Source organism: Doryrhamphus excisus, chromosome 16 (genome assembly GCF_030265055.1).
Source record: "Doryrhamphus excisus isolate RoL2022-K1 chromosome 16, RoL_Dexc_1.0, whole genome shotgun sequence".
Taxonomy (NCBI): domain Eukaryota; kingdom Metazoa; phylum Chordata; class Actinopteri; order Syngnathiformes; family Syngnathidae; genus Doryrhamphus; species Doryrhamphus excisus.
Genome location: NC_080481.1, coordinates 3,700,216 through 3,726,657, shown reverse-complemented (window position 1 = coordinate 3,726,657; position 26,442 = coordinate 3,700,216). Strand labels below are relative to the sequence as shown.

General features: G+C 44.7%; 2 protein-coding genes across 5 annotated transcripts; both read right to left on the bottom strand.

Moving 5' to 3' along the window:
• Positions 1-423: 423 nt before the first annotated feature.
• Positions 424-12,820, bottom strand: LOC131104060 (glutaminase kidney isoform, mitochondrial-like). 3 transcript variants are annotated; one of them, XM_058050790.1, is made up of 18 exons: positions 12,430-12,820; positions 9,618-9,714; positions 9,418-9,536; positions 7,400-7,529; positions 7,247-7,326; positions 6,571-6,734; positions 6,333-6,391; positions 4,960-4,992; positions 4,822-4,880; positions 4,672-4,738; positions 4,540-4,590; positions 3,172-3,348; positions 2,957-3,088; positions 2,800-2,892; positions 2,661-2,722; positions 2,506-2,582; positions 2,358-2,421; positions 424-1,017 (listed from the first exon to the last, which is right to left on the bottom strand). In XM_058050790.1, the coding sequence occupies exons 1-18, from the start codon at positions 12,669-12,671 to the stop codon at positions 870-872; spliced, it is 1,854 nt and encodes a 617-aa protein (XP_057906773.1). In that variant the 5' UTR covers positions 12,672-12,820; the 3' UTR covers positions 424-869. The 3 variants fall into 3 exon arrangements, with proteins under 3 accessions (XP_057906773.1, XP_057906774.1, XP_057906775.1); XM_058050791.1 differs by having other exon boundaries at positions 9,618-9,708; XM_058050792.1 differs by lacking the exon at positions 12,430-12,820 and adding an exon at positions 11,256-12,419.
• Positions 12,821-16,755: 3,935 nt separating this feature from the next.
• On the bottom strand, positions 16,756-24,981 carry LOC131104799 (NGFI-A-binding protein 1-like). 2 transcript variants are annotated; one of them, XR_009119828.1, is made up of 8 exons: positions 24,494-24,981; positions 21,997-22,796; positions 21,788-21,921; positions 21,670-21,715; positions 21,473-21,592; positions 20,064-20,249; positions 18,827-18,967; positions 16,756-18,087 (listed from the first exon to the last, which is right to left on the bottom strand). XR_009119828.1 is itself a non-coding variant. In XM_058052329.1 (8 exons), exons 2-8 carry the CDS (start codon positions 22,792-22,794, stop codon positions 18,011-18,013), a joined length of 1,485 nt encoding a protein of 494 aa, XP_057908312.1. In that variant the 5' UTR covers positions 22,795-22,796; positions 24,494-24,981; the 3' UTR covers positions 16,756-18,010. The 2 variants fall into 2 exon arrangements, 1 of the variants encoding a protein (XP_057908312.1); XM_058052329.1 differs by having other exon boundaries at positions 20,081-20,249.
• Between the last annotated feature and the right edge of the window lie 1,461 nt (positions 24,982-26,442).

Below are 26,442 nucleotides of genomic sequence, written 5' to 3'. Positions count from 1 at the left end.
GAACAAACAGCGGCACATTGAAATGTGTGAATATTGAATCGTTTATTAAATTTTTTACTGGTGACAACTATATATATATATATATCTGTATCCAGTCACGCCTGTGTTTCTTACGACCAACAACAATCACGCGTGACAAATATTGGGCGTTGTTTGTGCTTGTCGAATATTTTCGTCAACATCCACGCACACGGAACCATTCTTACTTTCCTCACGTTTCCTTCCTGAGAAGCAACCGTATAGTACAAGTTCACAATCTGTGCTACGAACACGTAAAAACTGTCACTACGTTTACATAAAAATAATGAAAACCTTCATTTTAAGCGCTGCTATGATTGATGAGGCTGGCAGTGACATCCGTTGTACTGTCACACAACAAACTTTGGCTAACTGTTGAACGATACCGAATAAATAGCAAATAAATAAGTACAGTTGTGATAAATATTTCACAGCGTTAACAATCATACAGTTGAAATACTGTACAGACTTACATCATGTTTCCCATGGAAAGCAACAATATACCTATTTATACACACACAAACACTGACTTGTCTCTGAAATAAATACAAACACATAAGTTGCCAAGTGTTGGGGGAGGTTACATTCCACCAGATGGCGTGAAAAGGAGGACGGTTTTATCTGATACACTTCCACTTTCTTTTCAGAGTAAAACCAAAACCAGCTGCCGCTAAATGAAGCCAGCATTCAGCTATTCGGCAGGTAGCGTCCTTCACGTTGTTACAAAAGTAAAGCTGATCAAAGAAACAACAACTGACAGTAAAACTTTGAAGCAAAACTAGAAAGAGTACACGGAGGAATGCAGCACGACACCAGCTAACGACATTTTGGTAAGACCTCTGGTCCCTCCTTTACAGCATGCCGTCCAGGTTCTTCTCTGCGTTCTCCTTTGTCGCCGGGCTCTCCTGGGGACTGTACAGGTTGTGGTAATCGCGCAGGATGGTCACCACGTCGTGGTGGCCGAAGTGGACCGCCTCGTCCATTGGTGTGTTGCCCCATCTGCGGTGGGACGTGAAGGCCTTTATTCGTATTTGGTGCATTTTCAGCTGTTTTGTACGTTCAAGGCCGATGATGGAACCCGTTTAAGTTTACTTAAGCGGTCGTCGGCTGAGGAACTGAATCTGAACTCGGACATTATGATGATTCATTTTGATTGATGGGAGTTTTATTTTATGCAGATGCTTGATATTGGCTTTCTTAATGATATTCGATACGGCCATCATACCTAGTCTTAAAGGAAGCCTCTCCAAGCATAAAGATGACTAAATGTACAAGCAGACATTCCGCCAGTCAACCTAAAGTAAAACAACGAACTCTCCCCAATGCTAACATGTGTCATTCTTTATTATGTCTTATTTTCTATTATTATTATCTATTATAATTTAATTATTTTTCTTATTATTACTATATTGAGTAATAGGAGCATAAAGGTGACTATAGGGTTGTTAATTCGTGTCTAGAGGGCTCTAATTGTGTTAAAAACCAGTGTGTAGCTAGGAAAACTATACTCCAACTACGAAAATATTTCATTTGTAAATTAGGAACCCTGGCTGCATGGCGGTCGAGTTGTTAGCGCGCAGACCTCACAGCTAGGAGACCAGGGTTCAATTCACCCTGGGCCATCTCTGTGTGGAGATGTTCTCCCACTGCATGTGTGGATTTTCTCCGGGTACTCCAGTTTCCTCCCACATTCCAAATTGTTGTGTAGGCACAACAATTTTCTTTTTAACATTATTAGTGCCCTCTAGACATGAAATAACAACCCTATAGTCACAGTTACATTCCTATTACTCAAAGATGTCGATAAAATCAGGGAAAATAAGACCTAACTTAGACATAAATAAGATAACAGACGAGTGGTTAGTACGCAGGCCTCACAGCCAGGAGACTCGAGTTCAATTCCAAAAACATGCTAGGTTAATTGGCGACTCCAAGTTGTCCATAGGTATGAATGTGAGTGTGAATGGTTGTTTGCCTATATGTGCCCCCTGCCTCTCGCAAGAGACCAGGTGGGATAGGCTCCAGCAACCTCGTGAGGATAAGCGGTAGAAAATAAATGAATGAATGAATTAGGAACCCTACTTTGTGGAAATTCACTTATCACTGCTGGGTCTGGAACCAATTAACCGCAATAGTTTTTAGTTTGTTGTGATATTAATCCCGGATTAAACTGCCATGCTTTAATTTTGAAGTTGACTTTGCACTGAGCAGGAAGTTGCAGCATCTACATTTTTACACTTATTTGATGTTGCTGCTTAGCATAATGATAATGCTGACAATAGTACAACACACGTCGACATAAACGTGTTCCACTTTTTAATCATTCCTCCTGTTGTTACCTGTCTCTGGGGACCGGGTTGACTTTGCAGGCCTCGAGCAGGAAGCGAACCACTTCAGCATGGCCTGAACACACACACACACACACACACACACACACACACAAATAAGCTCCCCGAACAGAAACACTCTGAGGTGCCAGGGTTTCACCTTCAGCTGCTGCCACGTGCAGAGCCGTCCTTGAGTCGTAGTCCCTCTGCTCCATGTCCATAGAGGACAACGCAAACCTGCATCGCCAAAAAACAAAACACAGCCTTAGAGCTACGCAAAGAGGACGGCGTTGATTCAAATTCCGGATGCTGTACCTTCTGAGGGCGGACACGTCTCCAGTGTAGGCAGCAAACAACAGATTAATCACAGACTTCACCTGAAATGCAGCATAAGTTGTCAAGATGGAGGTCAGCACACACGCACGCCACCCACCGCTTCCATCAGGTAACTCACTCTCTGGTCTCCTCCCTCTCGACGAGGATCCAGCTTCTTCGCAAAGTGTCTGAGATTATCGTAGTTGTGAAAGTTGAAGAGGGAAACCAAGTCCTGCGGCAAGATGAGAGTGGCGTCACCTGGCTTTTTCGCAGCTTTGAACACCGGAAAAGCTTACCGTGCAGAATTGGATGCCTCGGACGCTGTTGCCCAGCTTGTCGAGAGGAGGAGACCAACACATGATGCCCATGACGTTTGGAACGACGAGCAGGATCCCGCCGGCAACGCCGGATTTAGCTGGCAGACCCACCTGAGAAGTCAACATAAAAACTGTGACTTTCACAGCATAGAATTACTCACCGGAATCTTCTCTAAGCGTTCCCGGGTACTGACGTGGAAGGCAAACTGTCCGGAGAAGTCGTACATTCCACACGAGTGCATCAGGCTCAGAGTGTTCCGCACCGCCTCCGGGCTCAGAACCCGCTCTCCTGTGATTGGACAGAAGCCGCCGTTGGCAAGGGTGGCGGCCATGACGCTGGCGCTCTCACAGGTCACCTCGATGGAGCACAGCTGGCGGAAAACCAAACGGGATTGTGAGTACGGATGAATGTCATCTCTCAAGAGTGGAGTACAGTCGCCCCTCACTACATCGCCGTCCCAACATCGTGCCCTCACGAAAAAAAATTACAAATTAATAAATGATATAATAATGTTAATCGTGGCAAAAACAGGCATAGTTATGCAAAATCTACTCATTCTTGGCTTAAATTCAACATTTTCAAGCATAAAAACAGCTAAATGTACCAAAGTACAAATACAAGGCAGAAAAAGCATTGCAGTATTCTACAGTGGCCACGAGGTGTCGGTAATGGACATTAGGCGTTTGTTGCAGGTTTCAATGATCTCACAACAGGCACAATCATAACACGGGCTACTGTTAAACCGCCAACGTCACTTCCTGTCCTCCACACGTCTGTGGGAACACATTTGACTGTGAGGCACAATGGGCAATGCGAGCATAAAGCCATTTAGAGCCACCATTACCATTACATTACTTTTGTGAAAAGATGGCCACTACAGGAAGTACGCGAAGGTGGAACTGCTAAGGTGTGAGTCCGTTATCTTTCATTCATTTATTCATTTTCTACCGCTTATCCTCACGAGGGTCGCGGTGGTGCTGGAGCCTATCCCAGCCGTCTTGGGGCGAGAGGCAGGGTACACCCTTGACTGGTGGCCAGCCAATCACAGGGCACATATAGACAAACAACCATTCACACTCACATTCATACCTATGGACAATTTGGAGTCGCCAATTTACCTAGCATGTTTTTGGAATGTGGGAGAAAACCGGAGTACCCGGAGAAAACCCATGCATGCACGGCGAGAACATGCAAACGCCACACAGAGATGGCCGAGGGTGGAACTGAACTACGGTCTCCTAGCAGTGAGGCCTGTGTACTAACCACTCGTCTGTTATCTTATTTATTTTTAACTTAAGTCTTATTTTCCCTGATTTTATCGACTACTATGAGTAATAGGAGTGTAACTGTGACTATAGGGTTGTTATTTCATGTCTAGAGGGCTCTAATGATGTTAAAAAGAAAATTGTTGTGCCTACACTTGGCTAAATAAATAAAGGAGCTCCTCAGTCTAGCAGCAAGTTCCATTCCAATGATGGCATTGTAGGTCGAGTTATAGTAAAATTCGCCACATACACCAACAGCTCCCATTTCCACAGCCCATTGGCTGATCATCTTTCACCTGGAAGTAGAAGTCCAAGATGGAGGTCATGTCTGTTCCCTCTGGAAAACACTGCAAGCACAAAAAAAGAACAAAGAGGTCAAGATGATGCGGCTTAGCTTGGCAGAAGACAACCGGCAATGACCTTCTGACCTTCTTCTCCTTCAGGTAGTAGCCGATGGCAAAGTTCCTGTCTCCAGACTCACGCTCTGACTGGAACCTAGTAACAAAGAAGAGGAGGATGAACCTTTCCATCAACTCCTCATTGTCTCAGTTGGCATATGGGTGCGGCGTCCAACTCACGTGGCGTTGCTGAAGCCAACATACTCGTTTCCGGCCAGTTTGTTCATGAAGTTCATGACCTGCGGAGTTCATTGGGAAACGTGAAGAGCACGCGGGCGGGAAACTGCAGTGACAGTCGCCGCGTGTCGGGGTACTCACGTAATCAAACTTCTCAGCGTTGCTCGCTCCTTGCTGTAACACAAACACATCACGGCTCGCTTATCTTCTTAGCATTACAGCCACACGTTACCACAATCATTAATACAGCATGTCCACAAAAACATGATAGCATGAATAACACTGTTGTTATGTTAATTACATTCTCTATATACGGCTACTCCTCACAAAAATGCATAATGTTTATTGTAGTTTATGAAACAAAATAGGCAAATACACTCAGCGAAATAGATGAACTTATGTCAAAAGCCGACCCCTCTCGAGACGGGACATTTTTGATGATATTGACTGATTTTTCAAAGCACACAGAATATTGTGGACTTGGGCTATATAGGGTAGGGTAGGGTAGGGTATGGTATGTATTGTATTATAATATAGACCAGTCCAGGGTGTACCCCGCCTCTCGCCCAAAGACAGCTGGGATAGGCTCCAGCACCCCCATGACCCTTGTGAGGATAAGCGGTAGAAAATGAATGAAATAAAGTAAAATAAAACAATAACTTTCACTTCGACACATTTAGCCTTATGTATTTCACCAATATGTCTAAACATCTATGCCACAGCATAAACACAAAAAATGGATTATTTTACATGTTTTACAAACATAACACCATCATCTATGTACAATTTTCATATATGCAAAGGAACGTTTGCGCACGCATGCACTGCAAAAGTTTTATTGCAGCGCACCGTGTATTTCAATGGGAGAGATGCAGGCCAAGTTATTATAAAATGCACTTCTGCCATCAAACCTGCTCTCTTCTATTGTAGAGTTGCATCATCGCCTCTTTGTGCCTCTCATGCAAATGAACGTAAAATTCGTATAAATACGTCTGTCAGTGTTAGGATTACGGGAGGACTGGACCACCACCAATATCAGGGGGTGTAAGTGAGGGCAATTAGATACAGTATATTTGGTGTGTTAAAAGTAATCCAGTGTTGGTCAACATATGCCTAGCCAGGCGACATTATCCAAGACGGGCTGCAGAGCCAAAATGGCCCCCAACATATTGGACGTCCCTGCTGTAAAACAAGTCTACTCTTCATTTTTTTAATCATTTCCACATTTGTGTCTTATTTACTTTTGCCAAAACTGTGTTACGTTCTAAAAAGTATAAATCCAGCAGGGGGCAGTCTTGTATACTGTAATCCTGAGCCTACAGGTCAACGGCAGTAACCTTGAATGACGTTGGAATGTGTGTCCCTGTTTTGCTTCTTACCACCAAATCCCCTTTCAGCATGATTATAACCATAATCTGGCCCGAGTGCACAACTCTGTGGTTTCATACAAATTCTGTTGGCCAGCGTGACTCAGTGATGGTAACGTTCAGCTGACAGGGTTCTTGTGATCTTACCTTAATGAGGGACGTGCACACGATGGCGCCGGCATTCACCATGGGGTTGTGTGGTTTATCTGCAACACACAATCACAAGTCTCACACAGAAATACGACATCGTCCACCGGCTGCTTCTCAGGTGGAGTCTCGTCAAGCCCTTGCCGCCCGAGAAGCAACCTCTCATCAATAATTCATCCCGCTTCCATGGCAACGGGGGCCAGAGACGGCTCCTCTTTCGGTCAACGCTCTTCCTTACCGTCCTCATTCAAGAAGAGCTTGTTGAATCGCAGGCCGCTGGGTTCTTTGCCGATAAATCGGTGCACATACTCGGTCCCGTGGTCGTGGACGGCTATGGCGTATTTCAAAGGCTTGACACAGGACTGCAGACAGAAGGGAACCTTGGTGTCGCCAACCGTGTGCCTGGAAAAGACGAGAATGTGTGGTGGCTAGTAATGGACGCCAAGTACAGAAGATCCCCGCCTATTCGTGGTTGGGCTTTGGTGACCCCTGCCTCTTCACGGATTTCCTTTCTCCATCCATTTTCCTCTGCTTATCCGGGTCCGGGTCGCGGGGGCAGAAGCCCAGACTTCCCGGTCCCCGGCCACCTCCTCCAGCTCCACCGGGAGGACACCAAGCTGTGAGACATAATCCCTCCAGCGTGCCCTAGGTCTGCCCCGGGGCCTTTTCCCGGCGGGGCATGCCCAGCACACCTCACCAGAGAGGCGTCCGGGAGGCATCCGGACTAGATGCCCCAGCCACCTCAACTGGATTTCCTTTCTCTACTTTAAAATGTTTTGTTTTTTTACAAAAACTTGGCAGCGAAGGGTGCTGTCTCACAAGTCAATTAACTCAACATTCTCCAGCAAGTACACAAAAGCTGTATAAAGCATGCATATAGGATGGAAAACGGAATTTAACATGCGTCTCTATACCTCTGACCGTCCACAGTGCACAGCGCTACGGCCCACAAGTCTGGGCTGAAGCGGGCCAGCTGGGGAATGTAGTCAGCCACCTGCAGCAACAATTATTAGTGTCACATCAGAATCGGTCCACTCGAGGGGTGCGGCCTTTGTTTTGTCACTCACCTGTCCTCCAGACAGGTTCTTGGCGTTGTCGTAGAGGTCGTCCATATGGCTGCAAAAGGGCTGAAAGTCTGGGATGACAAACTTCTTTCTGAAGGCCTGAGTGAGCAGGACTATGTTGCTCTGCACACATCTGCACACAAAATTCATTTTTGTATTATAATTATATTTAATATTGGGCAAATGTATTGCAGAGGTCGTCAAAAGGGGGGGTCAAATGGTGGAGATGTGGCAGGGGGCATCCCTCATGACAGACGGCCCTCGTCTGTGAGGCAATGACTGGCTTTTTTCAACAGGAATCTTTTTCAACTCTGCACTTCCCAATGGCCACCTGACTTCTTACCCAAGAATAACATCACTCTCTTGGACCAGCCTGCGTCTTCGCCGGATCTAAATCCAATCCAACATTTGGGGATGGCTGGCAAGGCAAAAAGACCTGGAGCAACATTCCCACTAGCCTCCAGGAATCACAAGCATGCCAAAACCAATTTTTGAGGTGGTTTACAAGAATGATGCAACTACTTACTACAGAGTCAGTTTTTGTAAATGTTACTTCTATTTTGGGGTGTGATGTGCTCTTTTTTCACTTTAATGCTTGTTTGCTATAAAAAAAATTGTCCCACTCACATTTCTTCGCTTTGAATTTTGAATGTCTACTCAGAAACTTTTGAATTTTGGAACATATAAACATATGAGGGCTGCACAGTGGTCGAGTGGTTAGTGGTTAGAGACCCAAGTTCAATCCCACTCTCGGCCATCCTCTGTGTGGAGTTTGCATGTTCTCCCCGTGCATGTGTGGGTTTTATCCGGGTATTCCGGTTTCATCGCAGATTCCAAATTGTTGTGTAGGCACAACAATTTTCTTTTTAACATTATTAGAGCCCTCTAGACATGAAATAACAACCCTATAGTCACACTTACACTCCTATTACTCAAAGTAGTCGATAAATCAGGGAATATAAGACCTAACTTAGACATAAATAAGATAACAGACAAATGAATGAATCTATTATTATGGGAAATAACACTGGTCTAGGCTACATTGTGGTCAAGTGGTTAGCGCTCAGACCTCACAGCCAGGAGACCCAAGTTCAATTCCACCTTCGGCCATCTTTGTGTTGAGCTTGCATGTTCTCTCCATGCATGCGTGGGTTTTCTCCGGGTGTCCTCCCCCATTCCAATGCTAGGTTAATTGGCGACTCCAAAGGTATGAATGTGAGTGTGAATGGTTGTTTGTCTATATGTGCCCTGTGATTGGCTGGCCACCAGTCCAGGGTGTACCCCGCCTCTCGCCCCAAAGACAGCTGGGATAGGCTCCAGCACCCCCCGCAACCCTTGTGAGGACAAGCAGTAGAAAATGAAAGAATGAATAAACATATGAATATAGGCCACATTTTAGGCCGTTTACAGTGGGCTGTCACCAGGGGTTAATATTAATATTAATAGTAATATTCTATACAGTCTTTTGATGTAAACAAATCACAGGCTGCCCAATGTCATATAATGGTTTGTATCCTATGTCAAATAACTCCAAGTTAAATTTGATTCGCTCCCGGTTGTGCCAGCCGTTATTAAAACACAGACAGCAGGGTGGAAGCGTCTCTGCTTACAGAGACATTTGCAGCTCAGCTATCTCTCCGGCATCACTCCCTGTAATCCCTGTATAGCGTGGGATCCCTGAGGGGAAAACACACGCTACACTCCACCCGCTGAATACGTGCTTCCTGCAGAGGCTGAGTTAAATAAAAAAAAAGCCCCAGCAGGCAGTGGATCACTGCCAGTAGCGGAAGTGTCAAGAGTGCGCTGTCATATGCCCTGGCTCAGTAAGCCACCACCCCCCAGTCTGGCATCAATGGGGGAGGAGGGGTACTGATACTTTACACTTCTGTTTTCGCCTGCTCTCAGGTCACGTGTCCAGCAGGATCAAAACCTGAGCGAAGGCCACGGGACGAACTAAAGTGAGGAGGCAATGCTGAATAATTCATACGGTGCAGAAATGAGGCAGCTTAAAAAAAACATACTTCTTGAAGAGATGCCTGTCCAGGGCTCCGTCTGAGGTGGTTTTCAAAGTGACCTTCAGCATCTCCATACATTCTTTGAGCCGGGGGTCACCTGTGCGAAGCCCCGTTGCTTTGAGAGCCTGTTGAGAGCGGATGATTAGCGAGTCGTGTGTTCAGGAAAAAAAGCTTGATGACTTACTTATCCTGGTTTAAAAACTCACCGTAGTGAATTTGTGTGCTGGGATCTTTTCCTGGCCTTCAGCTATTGTATAGAAGAGCAGGTCTTCCAGGCTGGGCAGAATGCCTGCCTTCCTTCTCCTGCATGAGACACACACACACACAGCTGATGACACATGAGGCAGCTTGTGAAAATGTTCCCAATTCAAGATGATTGCACGTCACATGTGAACCAATGTTTATTGCGAGAATACCAGCCAGGTAGTAACCTCCAATTTAGAGGCAGGTCCGCTGCCTGTGACTGAAATGATGTGACTGAAGTGGGGACGGGGGCCGAACAGATTCAGTATTGGAAATTTCCGATAACACCGATAAGATTTCTGCTCCAAGAGCCATGTCTGTACTTTCATAAAATTTCATAGTTACAGCATAGAAAACCTGTTTATGAACACCTAAATATGGTTGTAACCACCCCTGTAGTCACCTTTACACTTCTATTACCCAATAGAGTTGATATACCAACAGAAAATTAGGATATAAAAAAATATATAACAGGTGTTGAATGTGGTTACACTGGTATAAATGTTGAATGTAAACGAGCAGAGTTGCGCGCCGTTCCTACATAAGATGAATTAAACGCGAGGAGAAGGAACATACTTTGTGTGGGGAGTATTTACTTAGGGGACCGTTTTCACTAAAAACACTAAACCGCCTCCTACTGAACCACAAAGGTTGCCGGTGTTATGTTTGAGCACTTTTGAGCCTGATATTTTGTCTCCGCAGGAAGCAGCTGATTGGCCCCACCCCTTCTTGGAGCAGTATAAATGAGTGCAGGTGTGCTCTGGTCTCTCTCTTGCTCTCTCACTGGCTCTCCAAGGTGGGAGGACGACAGCCCTGTACAGGGTTGACCTGTTGACCTCACCGTCCTTTTGTTTGTTTGGGCCAATAAAACTCTGGTGACTCCTCCTGTGTCCTCTTTAAATAGATTAGATTGGTTTAGCATGCTCGCGTGGTTGTCTGCGTGACTCGAGCTGGATGAGTATATCTGCACCGCTGTAATGTCAGGGGCGTTTCACTATGAATTGCATGGGTGACTACATCTTCCTAATCACAATCACAGGCATTACAGTTTGTTGAAGATTTAGTAGCAATGTGTACACAGGCCGACATCCCATTAGTAAAGTTAGACAGTTAATAAATAAAGGTGCTTTACAATTTGAGAGTGTATCTCATTACTGCTCTGACCTTATAACTGGACCTGGCTGGTACTCGTAGCAGGCAGGAGAGTTAGTTAGGTCAGCTATGCTTCAAATCAACATCTGATTCGATTTACAAAAAGCTGTCTGCTCACGGGACACAAGCCAGTGTGTTGGGAAATGCAAAATCTTTTTAGCTGGCAGCACTTTGGACACATCGAGACGTGACAGCGTTTCGAAGTGTGTTCCCTTTGGACTGATTCAGCAGCAGCAAAGACCCGATTGGAACCTTTCATCCTCACATACCAGACCCGACTCTGACCACGAGCCATCAGGGATGTGTGGGTTAATCATTAAAAGAGGAAGTTGGGAAGTTGGGTTATTTGAAAGAAAATGGTTGGGAGGTGGACTACTTCTACTGAAGGAGGGGGGGGGGGGGGGGGGGGGGATACTCCAAAAGTAAAATAAACAAAGAAAGATACTTACAATGTAAAGCAAGCAGATCAACCGTGAGGGAGAGAATGTGCAGAACAAATATTAATGACTTGTGACAATGAAGAGTCAGAATTCACACACATCTATACTTATTCAGCAATGACCTCAACTTCACCATAACCTTGTTTGCTTAATGAGGATTTGACAGGTCAAAGGTGGAACATCTGTAACATCTGGAGGAGCAGCTGGCCTCATTAGTGCCTGATTCTGTTTTTGCGGCTCAATTGCTCATCTCAATCTTGAGCGGTGTACTGCACTTCTGAAGGTGCTGCAAGTGCATCTCGGGTGGAAGTTGCGCGCCTGGCAGCAGAAAGAAGCGGCGCTCAACCAGGAGCGACTCATCTTCTCCTGGAAGACAAATGCCGGGCAGCGTGCCAGCTTTTTGTGCAAAAAGCAATGTAGGTGGAATCAATTCAACAAACATTTTAACCCCCATTAGATGGATCACAGTCATTGGTATCCAGACACAGGTCAGGGTCTTAAATGATACAATCCATACACTAATTGTATACACACTGTGTTGTTTGGCAGCCTGAATATTTCTTTTTTATCTGTCACTATGATCAATTGTGATGTGAAAGACGATTACTGCCTTATGAGCACATTTGTTTTTACAGACACTAAAATAAATTGAGTGCCACTACACTGACTAAAACGTGCTGAGAAATACTTGTGTATTTTTAAAAAAAAAAAATAATCAACTAACCAACATTGACCTTGACGCTTGCTAGGATGCTGGTTGCGCTATTACGGTCCAGCCAATGGTCGTTTGGTAGCAGGTGTCTCAACCGGAAGATCTCTATGCCACACGCGCACTGACTGACAATTAAAGCTATGTACTTAAATCCACACAGTAGTTGTAGCTAACAGCTAGCTATAGCTAACGACGAGCGCCATCGAGCTAGTACGCCAAACCCCGATACAAAGTAAATAACATGCCTTGGCTAATGTTCGAAGAAACACACATTCGTGAGTTGACATCCAGGGCAAACGAAAGCAGCCAAGCTTTAATTCGGCATTGGTTTTTACATTAAATGCGCCACATTTCCATAGTAATGGCACTGGAATAATATGGTCCATTCGTGTCCCATTAACCGTCATGATATTAAATCGTGCGTTTTCCCAATGAAGTTCGGTATGGCTAACCTCTACGCTGCTCACTCACTTCTCTGTTGAAGAATCCTTGGTGGCATCGTTGGGTCCGTCTGTTTTGGAACAAAAGCCTCTCACACCGTGCTGCTTGATGAGCGGCTGCGTGGCCCTCCACCCGGTGAAAGCTCTCCCGGGTGCGGGAGAGCGGGACCAGCAGCTGGCTGCCGGTGGTGCGTGCACTCCGCCTGCCAAAGGTCGCTTCAGCTGGCTGTGTAATATCTCCTTGAGCAATGCCGTTGATCGTAAATGTAACATTTCAATCCGTTGAAATAACCCTGAAATTGAAGGTGAAGCAGGCACACTAACGAGATACCGAGAATACAGTTGCGATAATAACGATTTCCCGGCGAATGGATGCAATGCAGGAGTTCACAACCAACAAGTTACAACCTACATTGAACTGCGCGGATTTTGATTGGTCCTTACTAAAGCAGTAATTCAAATCCGATTGGTCAAATAAGTCGTCAATCATCAGTATGTCTTGCGCTGGTTTGGCCGCCCTGATGGTGAGCAGAATTCAGAACCATTGAAAACATGTCCTCGGCACACTGCTCAGCTACTAACTGCTCTAGTATAAATACCACATTTGTAATTTTTCAAGTTCCCTAAAAATAATGACAAGTGTCATAAAGCTGTTGTAGATTTATAGCATAGTTATTGGTGGTTGTAAATAAACAGGACTGCGGACAGTGTGTAACATTAATCGATATTACCAAAGCGCACGCACAGTGTAACATTAGTTTTATACTCAGCACAGAGCTCGTGAGTACATTGTACACCGTTTTCCACCTCGCCCCGCCCACCTCTCTTGCTCACCATCATGGCGGGCTTTCTGCTCCATGGCGTACTACACCGTTCAGTTATAGGTCAGTGCCTTACTTTGAAGCTGAGTCGACCTTTGGATGGGTTGTCGCTTTCTGTTACAATAAAAAACTGTCAATACTTAATAATTCCCCATGAATTGGGCTTCGGAAACGATTTGGAATGTTTTGTCTTGACCGATAATAAAATGCAATTTTAGGGCATTTTCACCGAATTAGTGTAAATTTTCTTTAAGTAAGTTGGGTGCTCTGACAAGAATGTGGTATATTCTCATTCATTTGTGCTGCGACGCCATATTAAGTATTAAGTATTTTGGTATACAGTACTATGTAATGCACGTTTAAGCAGTAGCTGTTCTTAAAAATAGCCACAGCACCATCTTGTGGTAAAATGTTATTAGGTCATATTTGAAATAGCATTAATTCCTTCAGCAGCATTAACAAATATTATGCATCATCATATGTTGTTTTTAGCATGTCATTAGTTAGCTATTTGCATGGATTATTGTGACATTATTGGATCGATGCGAGCGTGATTGATATCAAAATTAGCAGTGTCGCCCACCACGTTTCAAAGTGAGGCAGTGGTGAGTCGGTCACGAACGAAGCGAATCTTAGAGTCGACTCTCGCTTTGGTTGTCTCAATTTCTTCATTAATTCATTCATTTTTTACCGCTTTTCCTCACGAGGGTCGCGGGGGGTGCTGGAGCCTATCCCAGCTGTCTTCCTCGTCAATTAACCCGCACGTGATTGGTCGGGGGGGTGGGGGGGGGGGTACTGTAGACACAGCATAAACACACACTGAAAGAGAGAAACGTAACAAAACATTAGGGAGGGAAACTCAAAACGAGTGCAAATGAGTGACTTGTAGGAAAAGCAGTAAAATTTGGACATAATTCCATGACATTGTGTGTCAAGCATGCATGATTAAAATGTACAAATGCATGCACGTTAGTTGAGGACAATAAGTACTAAACATAAGTACTGAACTTTATTGTATGTTAGTCATTTAGCTAGTCATTTAGCAACAACAAAAAATAACAGTTAGTGTTAGTGAGCCGAGTCATAAGATCCAATTCTCTGGAAGAGCTGGAATTCCCATCACTAAAGTGAGGGTGATGGGTGCGCTCAGCATATACCTCCCACGCTGCTTAGTGTCTGCCTCCCGCCCACCACCAGACCCATGGAGCCACCCACTTCCAACCATTGCCACGGCAACCCATCATCATCAGTAGTGACTTGTGCTGGAGGAGGACAGGGAGGGGAGGGGTGGCCGTGCAGAGCAGGGCTGCCACTGAACAGCAGCGGGCGTGGGCGTTCATGAGCTGAGCTATTCTCCAGAGAAAGTCTGTGTGTGTGTGTGTGTATGTGTGTGTGTGCGTGTGCGTGTGTGTGTGAGTGGGAAGGATGGGAAGTATGTGAAGAGAACCTGCGTCAGAGTGAGTCATAAGCTTGTTTCACAATGTCTTGATGTGACGTGGATGCAAATAGCCGGTGCAGGAAAGCAACTTCACCTTCATTTATTTTTACCTTGCAGGGGCCCCGTATTAGGAGTACACATCGGGACAATTCCAAGGGCCCCTGACTGACAGGGGCCTTAAATAATACCGCTGCCTGCATGGGGAGGGGAGGGGAGGATTCCTGGTGGCGCCCCTGTTCGTGTGCATGTTAGCCATGCACCATGACACCATAAAACCTGCAAACGGCACACAACCAAATAAATAAAAGACTTACGTCCTGCATTGAGTGGAAGAGCATTTCATTACATTGACATTGTGCCTGTCAATGTGCATCGGGGGGCTATGACTCAATGAACCTGGGGACTGCTTGATGTTCAGTCTGCATAAGTATTCACAAAATCACATTGTTGTCAACAAACACCACCGGAAGCTCCTGAAGTACACTATAAATACTAATAAAATATTTAATATGGCATGCTTGAGTTGCACAAAAAAAAGTTGAACTTTATTAGGGCACGTAGTAGTCTACACTACTCCAAACGAGTCGTTCTTTAACATAACAGTCTGACTCATCAAAGAAATAACACTGTAACCATCACACAGCAACAGGTAGATAACACCTACACGCATCAACTACATACTACTCTTAGAGAATAATGCACAACTATGTTAGCACTATACACATACCTTGAGCAGCTATTTACAGCTGGGAGTACTTCTGGCTTCCTAGCATGCCTTGTGGCACATTTTGTAAAAAACTGCTAAAGTTGAGTGTTGAGAGTTGAGAGAGATTTAACGTTGATGTTCATTATGATAGCAAAATGTAAATAGTGAAAATAGTGACGTTTTTCTTGGTTTAAGTCACTGATAAAGAAAAAGTGAGTCAGAAGTGCAGATTGGCTATAGTTTCCAAGATACAGTATTGGGTGAAAATAGGTAACTGATGCAAAATAAAGCAAAAACAGGAGTTTATCAGGGTGTCGACAAGCAAGAAGTTCTATCTGAAAGCCTGTCTGCACATTACAATACATGCATTTGAATATGTCTAAAGTTTAGACATAAAAGTTTTGTTTTTATTTGCTGAAATAAATCTCTCTTGGAAGTTGACATGTAGAGAAATTTCGTGAACCGTAGCAGAAATTGACATTTGCATCTCAGTTTCTTGGAAACTGGTTGCAAAAATCCTTAAGTCCTACAAAGCCATTTTTTAGATTCCCATTTAGGTTTCTTTCTACTGAACTGCGGAGAAGTGATGAGCACGGGCTGTTGTTGGGCAAGAGGCGGGGTACACACCCTGGACTGGTCGCCATACAGCCAATCGCAGGGAAAGCAGATCGAGATCCAAGAATTTGTAGACCAGTGTTATTTCCAATAATAATAGATTCATTTATTCATTTTCTACCGCTTATCCTCACCAGGGTCACGGGGGGTGCTGGAGCCTATCCCAGCTGTCTTTGAGCGAGAGGCGGGGTACACTCCGGACTGGTGGCCAGCCAATCACAGGGCACATATAGACAAACAACCATTCACACTCACATTCATACCTATGGACAATTTGGAGTGGCCAATTAACCTAGCATGTTTTTGGAATGTGGGAGGAAACTGGAATACCCGGAGAAAACCCACGCATGCACAGGGAGAACATGCAAACTTCACACAGAGATGGCAGAGGGTGGAATTGAACCCTGGTCTCCTGTGAGGTCTGAGCGCTAACCACTCGACCGCCATGCAGCCTAGACCAGTGTTATTTCCCATAACAATAGATTCATTCATTCATTTTCTACCCCTTATCCTCACGGGGGTTGCAGCGGTTGCTGGAGCCTATCCCAGCTGTCTTCGGGCGAGAGGCGGGGTACACCCTGGACTGGTCGCCATACAGCCAATGGCAGGGAAAGCAGATCGAGTCCAAGAATTTGTAGACCAGTGTTATTTCCCGTAATAGATAACAGTAAAAATGGCATTTTTGCGGCAATGAAGTTAAGGTGGATAGTTATCGACCAGCCACAATACTATGGCAACTCATGGAAGCAGACACTGATCATAGAACAGACGTCACAATAGGGTTCAAAAAATACAATTTAATGTCATGTGCTGAATAGCAAATAAAATATATTAGTGTTTAAAAAAAACAGGTGCATAACTAGGTGGAGCCTAATCTATCACTGTGAGGAGACTGTAAGGAGAGGGCGACAAGGTCTCCTGCTGCGGGGGGAGAAACATTACAACATCATCACAAGTCTTCACGAGTTGGCTGCTTGAACACAACACTGAACTCCATGAAGGAAACCTTTAAATACAAATACAGTGTGCTGCACATTCAGACAACATTACGTGGAGGACCAACATACAGTCACAAAACAATCATACATGTCCACTCAATACATGTTAGTCACGTGTATATTGCATTGGTCTGCCACTGAATGGGAAAAAAGGAGGAGAGTTGGACCAACTTGTCAGGACACACGGAACGCTTGTCATGTTTCTACAGCTAAAAACAACTCACATATGAAATATGCATTAACAGCCGGCTAGTCAACATCATCGGGTGTTGTGGTGTAAAGCATTTCATATACCACACACTTTCATACTTGGATTTTTTTCCATCTAAGTTCTTTTTTTATGCACATGAACGGTATTGACACACATAATTACAGCAAAGTTACGCATGACAGAGCAGAACGGGTATTTGTTATCACACAACTACAATATTTACACTCAGCAAGGACACACACACACCTGAAGGTGAGAATAACACATCTTCAGTCTGGGATATCCTGTTTGCAGATGTGTGGTTCGGGGTCACCAGCAGTGTTACGTGAAGCAGTACCTGGACCCCCACCCTGATCTTAAAAAACTGCTTCTGGAAAGACCTCCCATAGATATACATAAGACAAGAGCGGGAAGAGGCGGAGTCATCCCGACCACAAAGCAAAGCAAAGCAACCTGCTGCTGGGACTGGGCCCACACTCCCGACAGTACCTGTGACTTTTCAGCACAAATGCAGACGAATGTTGGATTTGGGAGAAGGTCAGCGGCAGAGCAACAACAACAACAAAAAAAAATCGTTCAGAGAGGTAAGTGTGTCCAAACGTACTTCTAGTCCAGACCTGCCAAGCATTGAGAGGGCATGCCTTCATGCTCGCTGGATGCATTGGCACTGACACAAAGACGAAATCAAGGAAAAAAAATAAATGCTCTTCATGAGGCAACATTGGTTGTTAAGGCTCTACTGTGGCTGTGCTTGCTTAGTTTCTAGTGACGGCTGAATACTGCATACTACGATGAGACGAGGGGGCGGAGCAAGCAGGAGGCACTATGTGGAGTCTTCGGGTTCTGACTTGATGGTCTTTCTGTCCGTGATGCTGGACGCCCGCTGTGAAATCCCGTTTTCTGGAAACACAAATCATCAGGATTTTCCACTAATCATCACTAAAGTCGAACTGTAGTAGTAGAACAGTAGGCAATCAATTGCTGTTAATCGATTAATTGACAACTATTTTGGTAATCGATTACTGTAAATTATTGTAAAATAAATTACCCGCAAAAAATGCGAATTATACTCCAGTGCAACTCATGTATGTTTTTTTCTACATAATTATGCATTTTTGGCCTTGTGCAACTTATACTTCGGGGGGTGACTTATAGTCCAGAAAATACGGTAATTGTTATTTTACTTAAATTAGTAAATATTCTCAGATTTCTGCCTCTCAAATTTGTTTTAAAGAAAACAGTGATGGGCCCAACCACCAACAGTCGCTGTTTGCTTCATATTAATATGGTCGGTCAACGGCCGAACCGTTTACTGCATTTGTTGAAACAACACGCTGCAGATTAATCGATGAAGAAAATGATCTTAATTGTATTTTTGTGTACATTTATTGTTTTACTGAAGCTAAACATTTAGGGTTTTTTTTATTAGTTAACATTATTTTAACAGAATATCCAAGCTCAACCTGGTGTTTGTGCACGTATTTACTCTGTCATTTCAAATCTTCTATTTCTGAAAAAAGAGGCAAAAATTTGAAATAAATAATGAATCATCGATTAATCAAAAAAAGAATCAACCGATTAATCATTATTAAAATAATCAGCAGTTGCACCCCTGGTGTTCAGTCAAAACGCCACTAACCCGTTGCTGTTTTGGTCTCTTCTGTGCTGCTGTTGTTGTGGTTGTGATGACGTTTCAGCTCATTGGCCAGCTGCTTGCCCAATGGGAGGTCACCTTCCTGCATGGTTTGACTCACAACCCTCAAGTTCATGGGTCGCTCATCTAGAGAAAAGACTGTTTGTTTACCAAATGCCATGCAAAGACATACTCTAACAACAACAACGTGCGTATGGAAGAGGTGAAAGTATGCAAGTTGCAATGTGCAATGTTTAAATATGAAAGTATGCGATATAAATAATATCCCCGGTGATGAAATGGGACGTGCAAACTCTGAAACTTTGGGAAAAAAACATACGTGTTTGTATAAAATATAAAGAAATATAATATAAATGACAAATGATTTCCTATAATGTTACTATTTATAGGTGTGTGTTTAAGAAGCATTAATTGTATTACGACTGGCAACATTGTTCCCAAATTCGAAATAAAAATGTCATTTAGACCATATACTGTATTTGCATGTAAAGAAAAATTCAAATACAAAACATAACAAAACACAACAAAAACGTTCTTTCGCGTTTTAATTTTTAAACAATATTAACGTTTCAACTTAAAAAGTTCTGAATTTAATATGTGGTGGAATGGCTGTCATACATCTAAAGCTAAAAATATAATTTAAATAACTTTATTAAATGTAAAGAAAAAAAACCCAACAAAATATAATGAACCAAATATAAATAAAATGTACATTTTCATTAAAAAAAATTAATACATGTATATATATTTAAAAACATATTATATAGTTTTAGATGGTATTATTTTTGCATAATTATTATTGTATTCATTTTAAGAACATTTAAACCAACATTTTTTTGGAATTATGAATGAAAATGTTGCTTGTTTGTTTAATATACAGTATGTATTACATGCGTATATTATCTGTAAGTGGAACAGAAATAGGGGACGTGAGAGAGAGAAAGCTGGATTGACAGTCAGCGAGCAGAGAGAGCAGAAAGAGAGAGACGCCCTCTCTGGGCAGCTGGTTGGATGTAAACATGTGTGGGTGGGATGATTGCAGGTGCATTGTGGGATTTGTGGAAAGAGCAATAGAAGAAGCTGTCACTGTGGGTGAGAGAGGAAGAGGAGATGAGGCCTGCAGAGTGAATACTAATGAAGAAAGAACTCCGCAACAATCATGGCTTGTTTCCACGTACTCTCTATACGAAGTTGTCAAATGAGCTCCACCCACAGGAAGTACCTTGTGACTGCTTTTACCTTGCGTCTCCCTGCTGGCGTCCCCGGCAGCCCCGTTGGTGTTCTGGGCGTCGGCGAGATACTTTAAGGCGGCAGGGGGGATCCTCCAGTCCAGAGCCTGCAGTCGCTCTTGCACTGCGGCGTCCTGCAGGATCTCCATCTGCCTCGCCAGCAGACGCTCCAATTGCATCTGATGACACAAATACAAGCGGCATGACTACGACTCTGGACTCGTGGTCGCACAGTTGAAAAATGGTCCCGTCAGTGAGTGTCAGCACAAACGTCTGGCCGGGAGTCAAATGATCATCGGCGTGCACGTCGCTGTCGCTGTAAATTAGAACATCAAAGTGCCACGTCCTCCGCAGGGCTCGCATTGTGAATGAGCCATGTAATCTCTTCCTTCTCTGAATAGCGTTTGGGAAAATCGCATCAGCTTGACAAGCGGAAGCGCAAAAACGCAGACAGACGTGTGCGCGACATGCTGACATGGCAAGTCACACGTGTTTCCACGCCTCAATGAACGGAACAAGCTCATCAATGACCGACGTAAATGGTGTCGCCAACGCCGCGTGTCGCTGTTACGACAGCTGTATCGTCATTAGCTACGTTTACATGAGGAGTTTTTCTCTTTCCGCCGAATGACCTTTCCGAAAGCAATGGTATACATGGAAAGGAATATTCCAATGGCGTGTCTACATGCGCCGCTATAATCAACCAGAATAATCAATGGGGCATGCACAGTAAAGCGTAAACACCAACATCACGTGATACCGACTTCCTCAACTTTTTCTTTCACTTGTGGAATAACTCCGTATTGCCAGTTTTTCGTTCGTCCAGTCTTGAAATTTAGTTTGAATCAAAACCAAACTTTCCGCAGCAGTCCAGTGCCGATTGCTTGCCTCCATTTTTTTAAATCAAAGAACGTCTGGAGCAGCGTGTTACATCATATCTCAGAATTTGCTGAAAGAACGCACCCGGGAACAGGAAAAGATAAAGTTCAATCTTGCTAATATTTTATAATTACGCTCGGCACAGGTTTTATATAGATATGTATTTTCTTTTTAATAAAACTTGATTTGTGAATGGCGTATAGAAGGGTTTAGATTCTGTTCCACAGATGGCGGTAATGCACACGAAAGCTGCTAAACAACAGAAGAAAAACACCTCGAAGAAGAACGCAGTCTGACAACTTTCCGTTTGAGCAGGTACAAGATACCTCAATCGGATTGGGGAAAGGAATATTCCACCCCTGTGAATCCGATTATATATTCATTCGGATTGGCACTTTTCTTTCGGAATGAGGTGCATACAAAAGTTAGATTCTTTCCGTTCGAGCGAATAACCCGAACGGAATTTGAATATTTGGCTTTGTATGTCTGAAGCCGAGATGCCATGACGACTTAATGACCGTACCTGCAGATTACGACCAATGCTTTCGTCTCCTTTGGACTTGGCGCAGGCCAGCTGCTCCCTCAGCATCTCCTGCCTCATGTGGATGGCCTGCAGTGCCTCCTGGATGTCGAAGAAGTTCTCCTGGAGATGCAAAAGAGAGAGATTCACACCGCTTGCAGTTTCAATTGCTGACACATCTGAAGAGCCAAAGAACTGACCTCGGTTTTAATTCTTTTAGGAGACGGCTCATCTCCACAGCGAGACCTAGGAACAAACAGGAAAAGTTGTTCAGGAAGTGTGCTTGAGATGCCGGAACACCAGAACGGCGTCTCTTACTTGCTGGTGCGGTATGTGTACTTATAGGTGACCTCTCTGGAGATCTGCCGAGCGAGTCCAAACAGCTCGTCTCGGCGGGTCAGCAGAGCCGTGTCCCTCATGCAGAGCTGCGCCGCCGCCTCGTTCACTGTCAGCTGCACAAAACGATAAACGTGAGCTCCAAAACGGGTTGCTTGAAATGTTTCGACACCTGAGGAATGAGGCGGCACCTCGTGGAGCGTCAGGTGTTTGCCGTCCCTCCTCTTTGAATCGAAGCGTCCGTAGATGGCGCTGTATTTGCGAATCTCCTCCTCCCTCCGCGGGTCATCATCACTCAAGTCAAAGATGTGTCCGATCATCTTTGCTAGTTTCTTGTTGCTCTTAAGCTGCTCTTTGATGTCAGCAATGTCCGCCTTGGCGAGCCCTGGTGCCATCCTGTCCACACATTCCAGAACCGACTGCACTGCAGCCGCATCCAGGGCCTCCATCCCGTCTCTGGGCGAGGATGGGGACCCGAGGTCAGAGGGGGAAAGGCTGTGCTCGCTATCGTTGCTATGTCCCGACCAGAACCGAGCTTCACTGTTGCTCTGAAGGGGAGACCCTACAGACACTTTGTCTCGAGTCAAGTCCGGCTTTCCTGCGTCAGAGCAGGTGGCGACCGCTTTGGGTATCTTGGTGCTGGACGTGTTTGCCCGGTCCTGGGAACCCAGCAGTGTCGGCGAGCCCTCGGGCATCTTGTAGACGGGGATGCTGCAGACCGGCAGCGAGGTGAGAGGCTGGTTGAAGATGGCTGGGTTGGTGACCCAGTCGCGGAGCGCTTTCTGCAAACGCCGTACGTGCAGCGGCTTGCTGGCCATACCGACTAGCGCCATGATCTCCAGGAACTCCTCCTCGCCGGCCTCGCACAGCTGCTGCACATCATCGCCGCCCTGCTGGATGAAGGCTTCGTAGTAGTAGAGGAGGTTGGCTCGCTGCAGGATCCGGTAGAGCTGCAGTTCACCCAGCGTCCTTGGCAAGACCGCTGCCATAACTGAAGGAGGAAGACAACCAATGATGCTGTTGTTGTGTCTGTATAAACCTGGGGTGTCCACCAAATATTCTACAGTGGAACCCGTTGTAAGTCCACATCCTTGACATCCACGTTGTGGGAAATGAGCTGAAAGAACTTCCCACCCTTCTTCTTTCTTTTTATTGATTTTAACCACAAATCTGCTTCAGCGGGGCTGCACAGCGGTCGAGTGGTTAGCACACAAGCCTCACAGCTGGGAGACCCGAGTTCAATTCCGCCCTCTGCCATCTTTGTGTGGAGTTAGCATGTTCTCCCCGTGCATGCATGGGTTTTCTCCGGGTTCTCCGGTTTCCTCCCACATTCCAAAAATATGCTAGGTTAATTGGCGACTCCAAATTGTCCATAGGTATGAATGTGAGTGTGAATGGTTGTTTGTCTATATGTGCCCTGTGATTGGCTGGCCACAACTCTTGCCCGAGCGGAATATCCCACATTATTGCTCGCTATGCCGTCAAGCTGCACGGGCTTCGGCGTATCAACAGGAAGCGCTGAGAAAATAAAAGCCTGTGTTTCAACAGCTCAGCCAATCCGAAGACAGCTGGGATAGGCTCCAGCATCCCCGCGATCCTTGTGAGAATAAGCGGTGGAAAATGAATGAATGAGACTAGCAATACCACGACACGTCAACATAAATGTAAGGATTCTTCATACAAATGATCCGTTTGAGTCTCAAATTTCTTGAGTTGAGAAAAGCGACTTTTTAATAATAAGTGGACCACAGTAGACTTAAACAACTTCAACCAAATGATGTCACGCTCCACTTCCACTGTGATTGTATTGCCCTTCAAGTTTATGGTCACTGACATGTACATGTGCTCTTTCAAATCAAGGTCGCTAACTTTTTGCAGTTCTTTTCCCAGTACAATTATACACACCAAGTGGTCATAATATGTCCCTACATGAAGCGTGTTCCTCACTCCAGCGACCCCCCCCCCCCCCATCCTAACAGAGGGGCAATCACCACAAGGCCAGGCTGCTGGGAGGACCACATGCCTCTCTCCACCCCTGCAGGATGTGTAGGTGGTGGGCTCGCCCAGAATAAGTCTGAGCAGAGGCCCTGGGTGGGAATCAGACAAAAGCCGTCTGAATGAAGAGAGTATAGCTGGAGTAGAACTTTTCTAGTGTGCCACTTTTCAGTCTTGCCACGTCAAATATGCACGTTTTGTCATGTGACCTGCTTATAGCTTTAAGCAGCTAAAATGGTCTATTCCTTTGTATTATATACACACATTATACATGTGTGTGTGTGTGTGTGTGTGTGTGTGTGTGTGTGTGTGTGTGTGTGTGTGTGTGTGTGTGTGTGTGTGTGTGTGTGTGTGCTTCCGCTTCATAAATCAAGTTGAGCGAGTTTTCAGGTCTGGGGTGCTCACAGATATCGTGACACATTCAGGGACACTTTGAGTTCACTAGAAATTCCCTATCATTGTCGCCATGGCGACCTGCGCTTTTTGTGTCTACAAAACAAGTAAACGCAAATGTATAGCATATTTAATTACCATATTACCATACATCAATAAGCAATTCCTATTGTGCTTCTCTTCATGGATTAGAGTCCCACATCCACACCCATCAGTTTTACTTATATTTGTGGCATCTTGCTTTGCATGCAACGTGCGTGAAATACAATAAGGCGCAATCGTGCACTGGACTTGGCCTACCTGATGTGTATTTGTCCTCTTTGGTCAGCGCTCCTCTGCTTTTCCTCCTCAGCACGGAGACTGACTGGCAATCTGCAAGATTCGAGAGTTCTCGCAGCGTGCGTGGACGAGCAAGGGATGAATGTAAAGATTCTTTCCAGTTGGAACAGAAAGAGAACACACACAAAAAAGGAATTCCTTGGTTGGTTCAAAAGAAGCGAGGCTCTTGTGTCTGAGCCTCCTCTGGAAACTTTTCCTCTTCCTGCCGGCAAGAGAAGCAAAAGGCGCAGAAAAAAAGACTTCTGAGCGACCCTTTTTCCTCTCAGTGTGTGTTGCGCGCGTGTGTGCGTGTGAAACCTGTGCGTGTTTGAGTCCTCGCTCAGCCCGTCTCCACTCCCCTGCGCACTTTCACCACACTATCAAACAGCACTCAAACACAAGTACATCCGGCTGCCTAACAAAATAAAAGACGGGAGTTTAGGAGAATTAAGCCTTATGAAATTTGAGTTATTGTTAGGACTTCCCAGGCTAAAACTGCACAAATGTTATCATTTATGGGCGTCACACATGGGGGGGGGGGGCGTAAATGTAAATTCATGAAATGTAAGCAAGCATGCTGGCATATGGAATGAATGAAGTCAGGTAGCATTTATCACTGGAACGGAACTGGGGGGCGTCTGTTGGAGAATTGAGCTCTGCATTATCCAATGGAATGGGGGGGGGGGGGGTGTATTCGGCTTTCTGGATCCGAATCAGTGGTGTCCATATGTTTTATTGGCCCTTGGCACATTCAAAAAAATGTCAATCATGACAAGAAAATTAAAAATACTAGTGATACTAGTAAGACCCTTTGTCACCGGTGACACAAAACTGAAGGTTTTTCCCAAATACGTCGGCTTGGCTGAGCCGTTGAAACACAGGCTTTTATTTTCTCAGCGCTTCCTGTTGATACGCCGAACCCCGCGCAGCTTGACGGCGCAGCGAGCAATAATGTGGGATATTCCGCTCGCGCTCTCTCTCGGCGTCTCTCTCCGCCTCGCGCCCACGCTGCTCCCCGTGTGACGCAAATCCGCGCGTGGGTGGACACACGGGGCGTGGGAGGCTTTCTGCACGGAATACCAAACACGAGCAGGTTACACGCCCACAGACGCGCAACACTTTTGAACGCTGACATTGTTCGCAAAAGTTTAGCCAGCATATATTATCGATTATCAATCCATTTTTTTGTTTACCTGAAAACGTGGCAGCTAATTTTTTGATTGATGGTGCAATATCACGGAAACATCTCCACTAATTATAATAATATTTTCATATATGTCAACAATTTTCCTAATGAGGTGAAAGGTTAGAGGTGCTTGTGTCATTTCTGCACACGGTTTCTAATTTATTATTTTTTGTACTTATTTATTTATTTTTATATTATTCATATTTGTATTTTTTATTTTATTTTTTATTTATTTCTTATTATTATTATCATTATTTATTTTATGACTATTTTGGTTGAATTAGGCCAGCTGCCACCAATGCAACAGTTCAGCACCCCAAGGACACGAACACAGCACATTTTAACTCCCACCCCCAACTCACTACACTCCGACACATAAACACAACACAGCTATCTTCTGCAGCTAAGACAGTAAATCAATAAAATAATTCATATATGAAATTTCCCTCCGAAATATTTCCTGATTCTTTGCCACCCACTTTTATGTCTAAATCCTATGTATGTGCGTGCGTGTGGGTTATTATGCTGATATGACCTTCCTACGTTGATGATGTGGATCAGATGGGATGAAATCCAATTCCACACGAGACGTCAGGTTGTTTTGAACGCACGTGCACGCACACAGACACTGAAAATACACAAAAGACAGAAATAGAGAAGAAAGTGCGAATAAATTATAGTGCCAGCAGCAAATAAGATGTCCACCCACGCAGGAAGGTGGGTCTAGTCCCACAAGTCCTTGTTT

Bases quoted from the DNA above. Each gene is read 5' to 3' on its own strand.
- LOC131104060 (XM_058050790.1), bottom strand. From the start codon at position 12,671: ATGTTACATTTACGATCAACGGCATTGCTCAAGGAGATATTACACAGC. The intron at 3,349-4,539 runs GTGAAAGATGAT...GTTTTCCGCCAG, and splicing joins TCTTGGACTTCTACTTCCAG to CTGTGCTCCATCGAGGTGAC. The intron at 3,089-3,171 runs GTCAGTACCCGG...TTGACTTCTCAG, and splicing joins CCGGACAGTTTGCCTTCCAC to GTGGGTCTGCCAGCTAAATC.
- LOC131104799 (XM_058052329.1), bottom strand. From the start codon at position 22,794: ATGGCAGCGGTCTTGCCAAGGACGCTGGGTGAACTGCAGCTCTACCGG. The intron at 21,922-21,996 runs GTGCCGCCTCAT...CGTTTTGTGCAG, and splicing joins AACACCTGACGCTCCACGAG to CTGACAGTGAACGAGGCGGC. The intron at 20,250-21,472 runs GTACGGTCATTA...TTGTGTCATCAG, and splicing joins GCATTGGTCGTAATCTGCAG to ATGCAATTGGAGCGTCTGCT.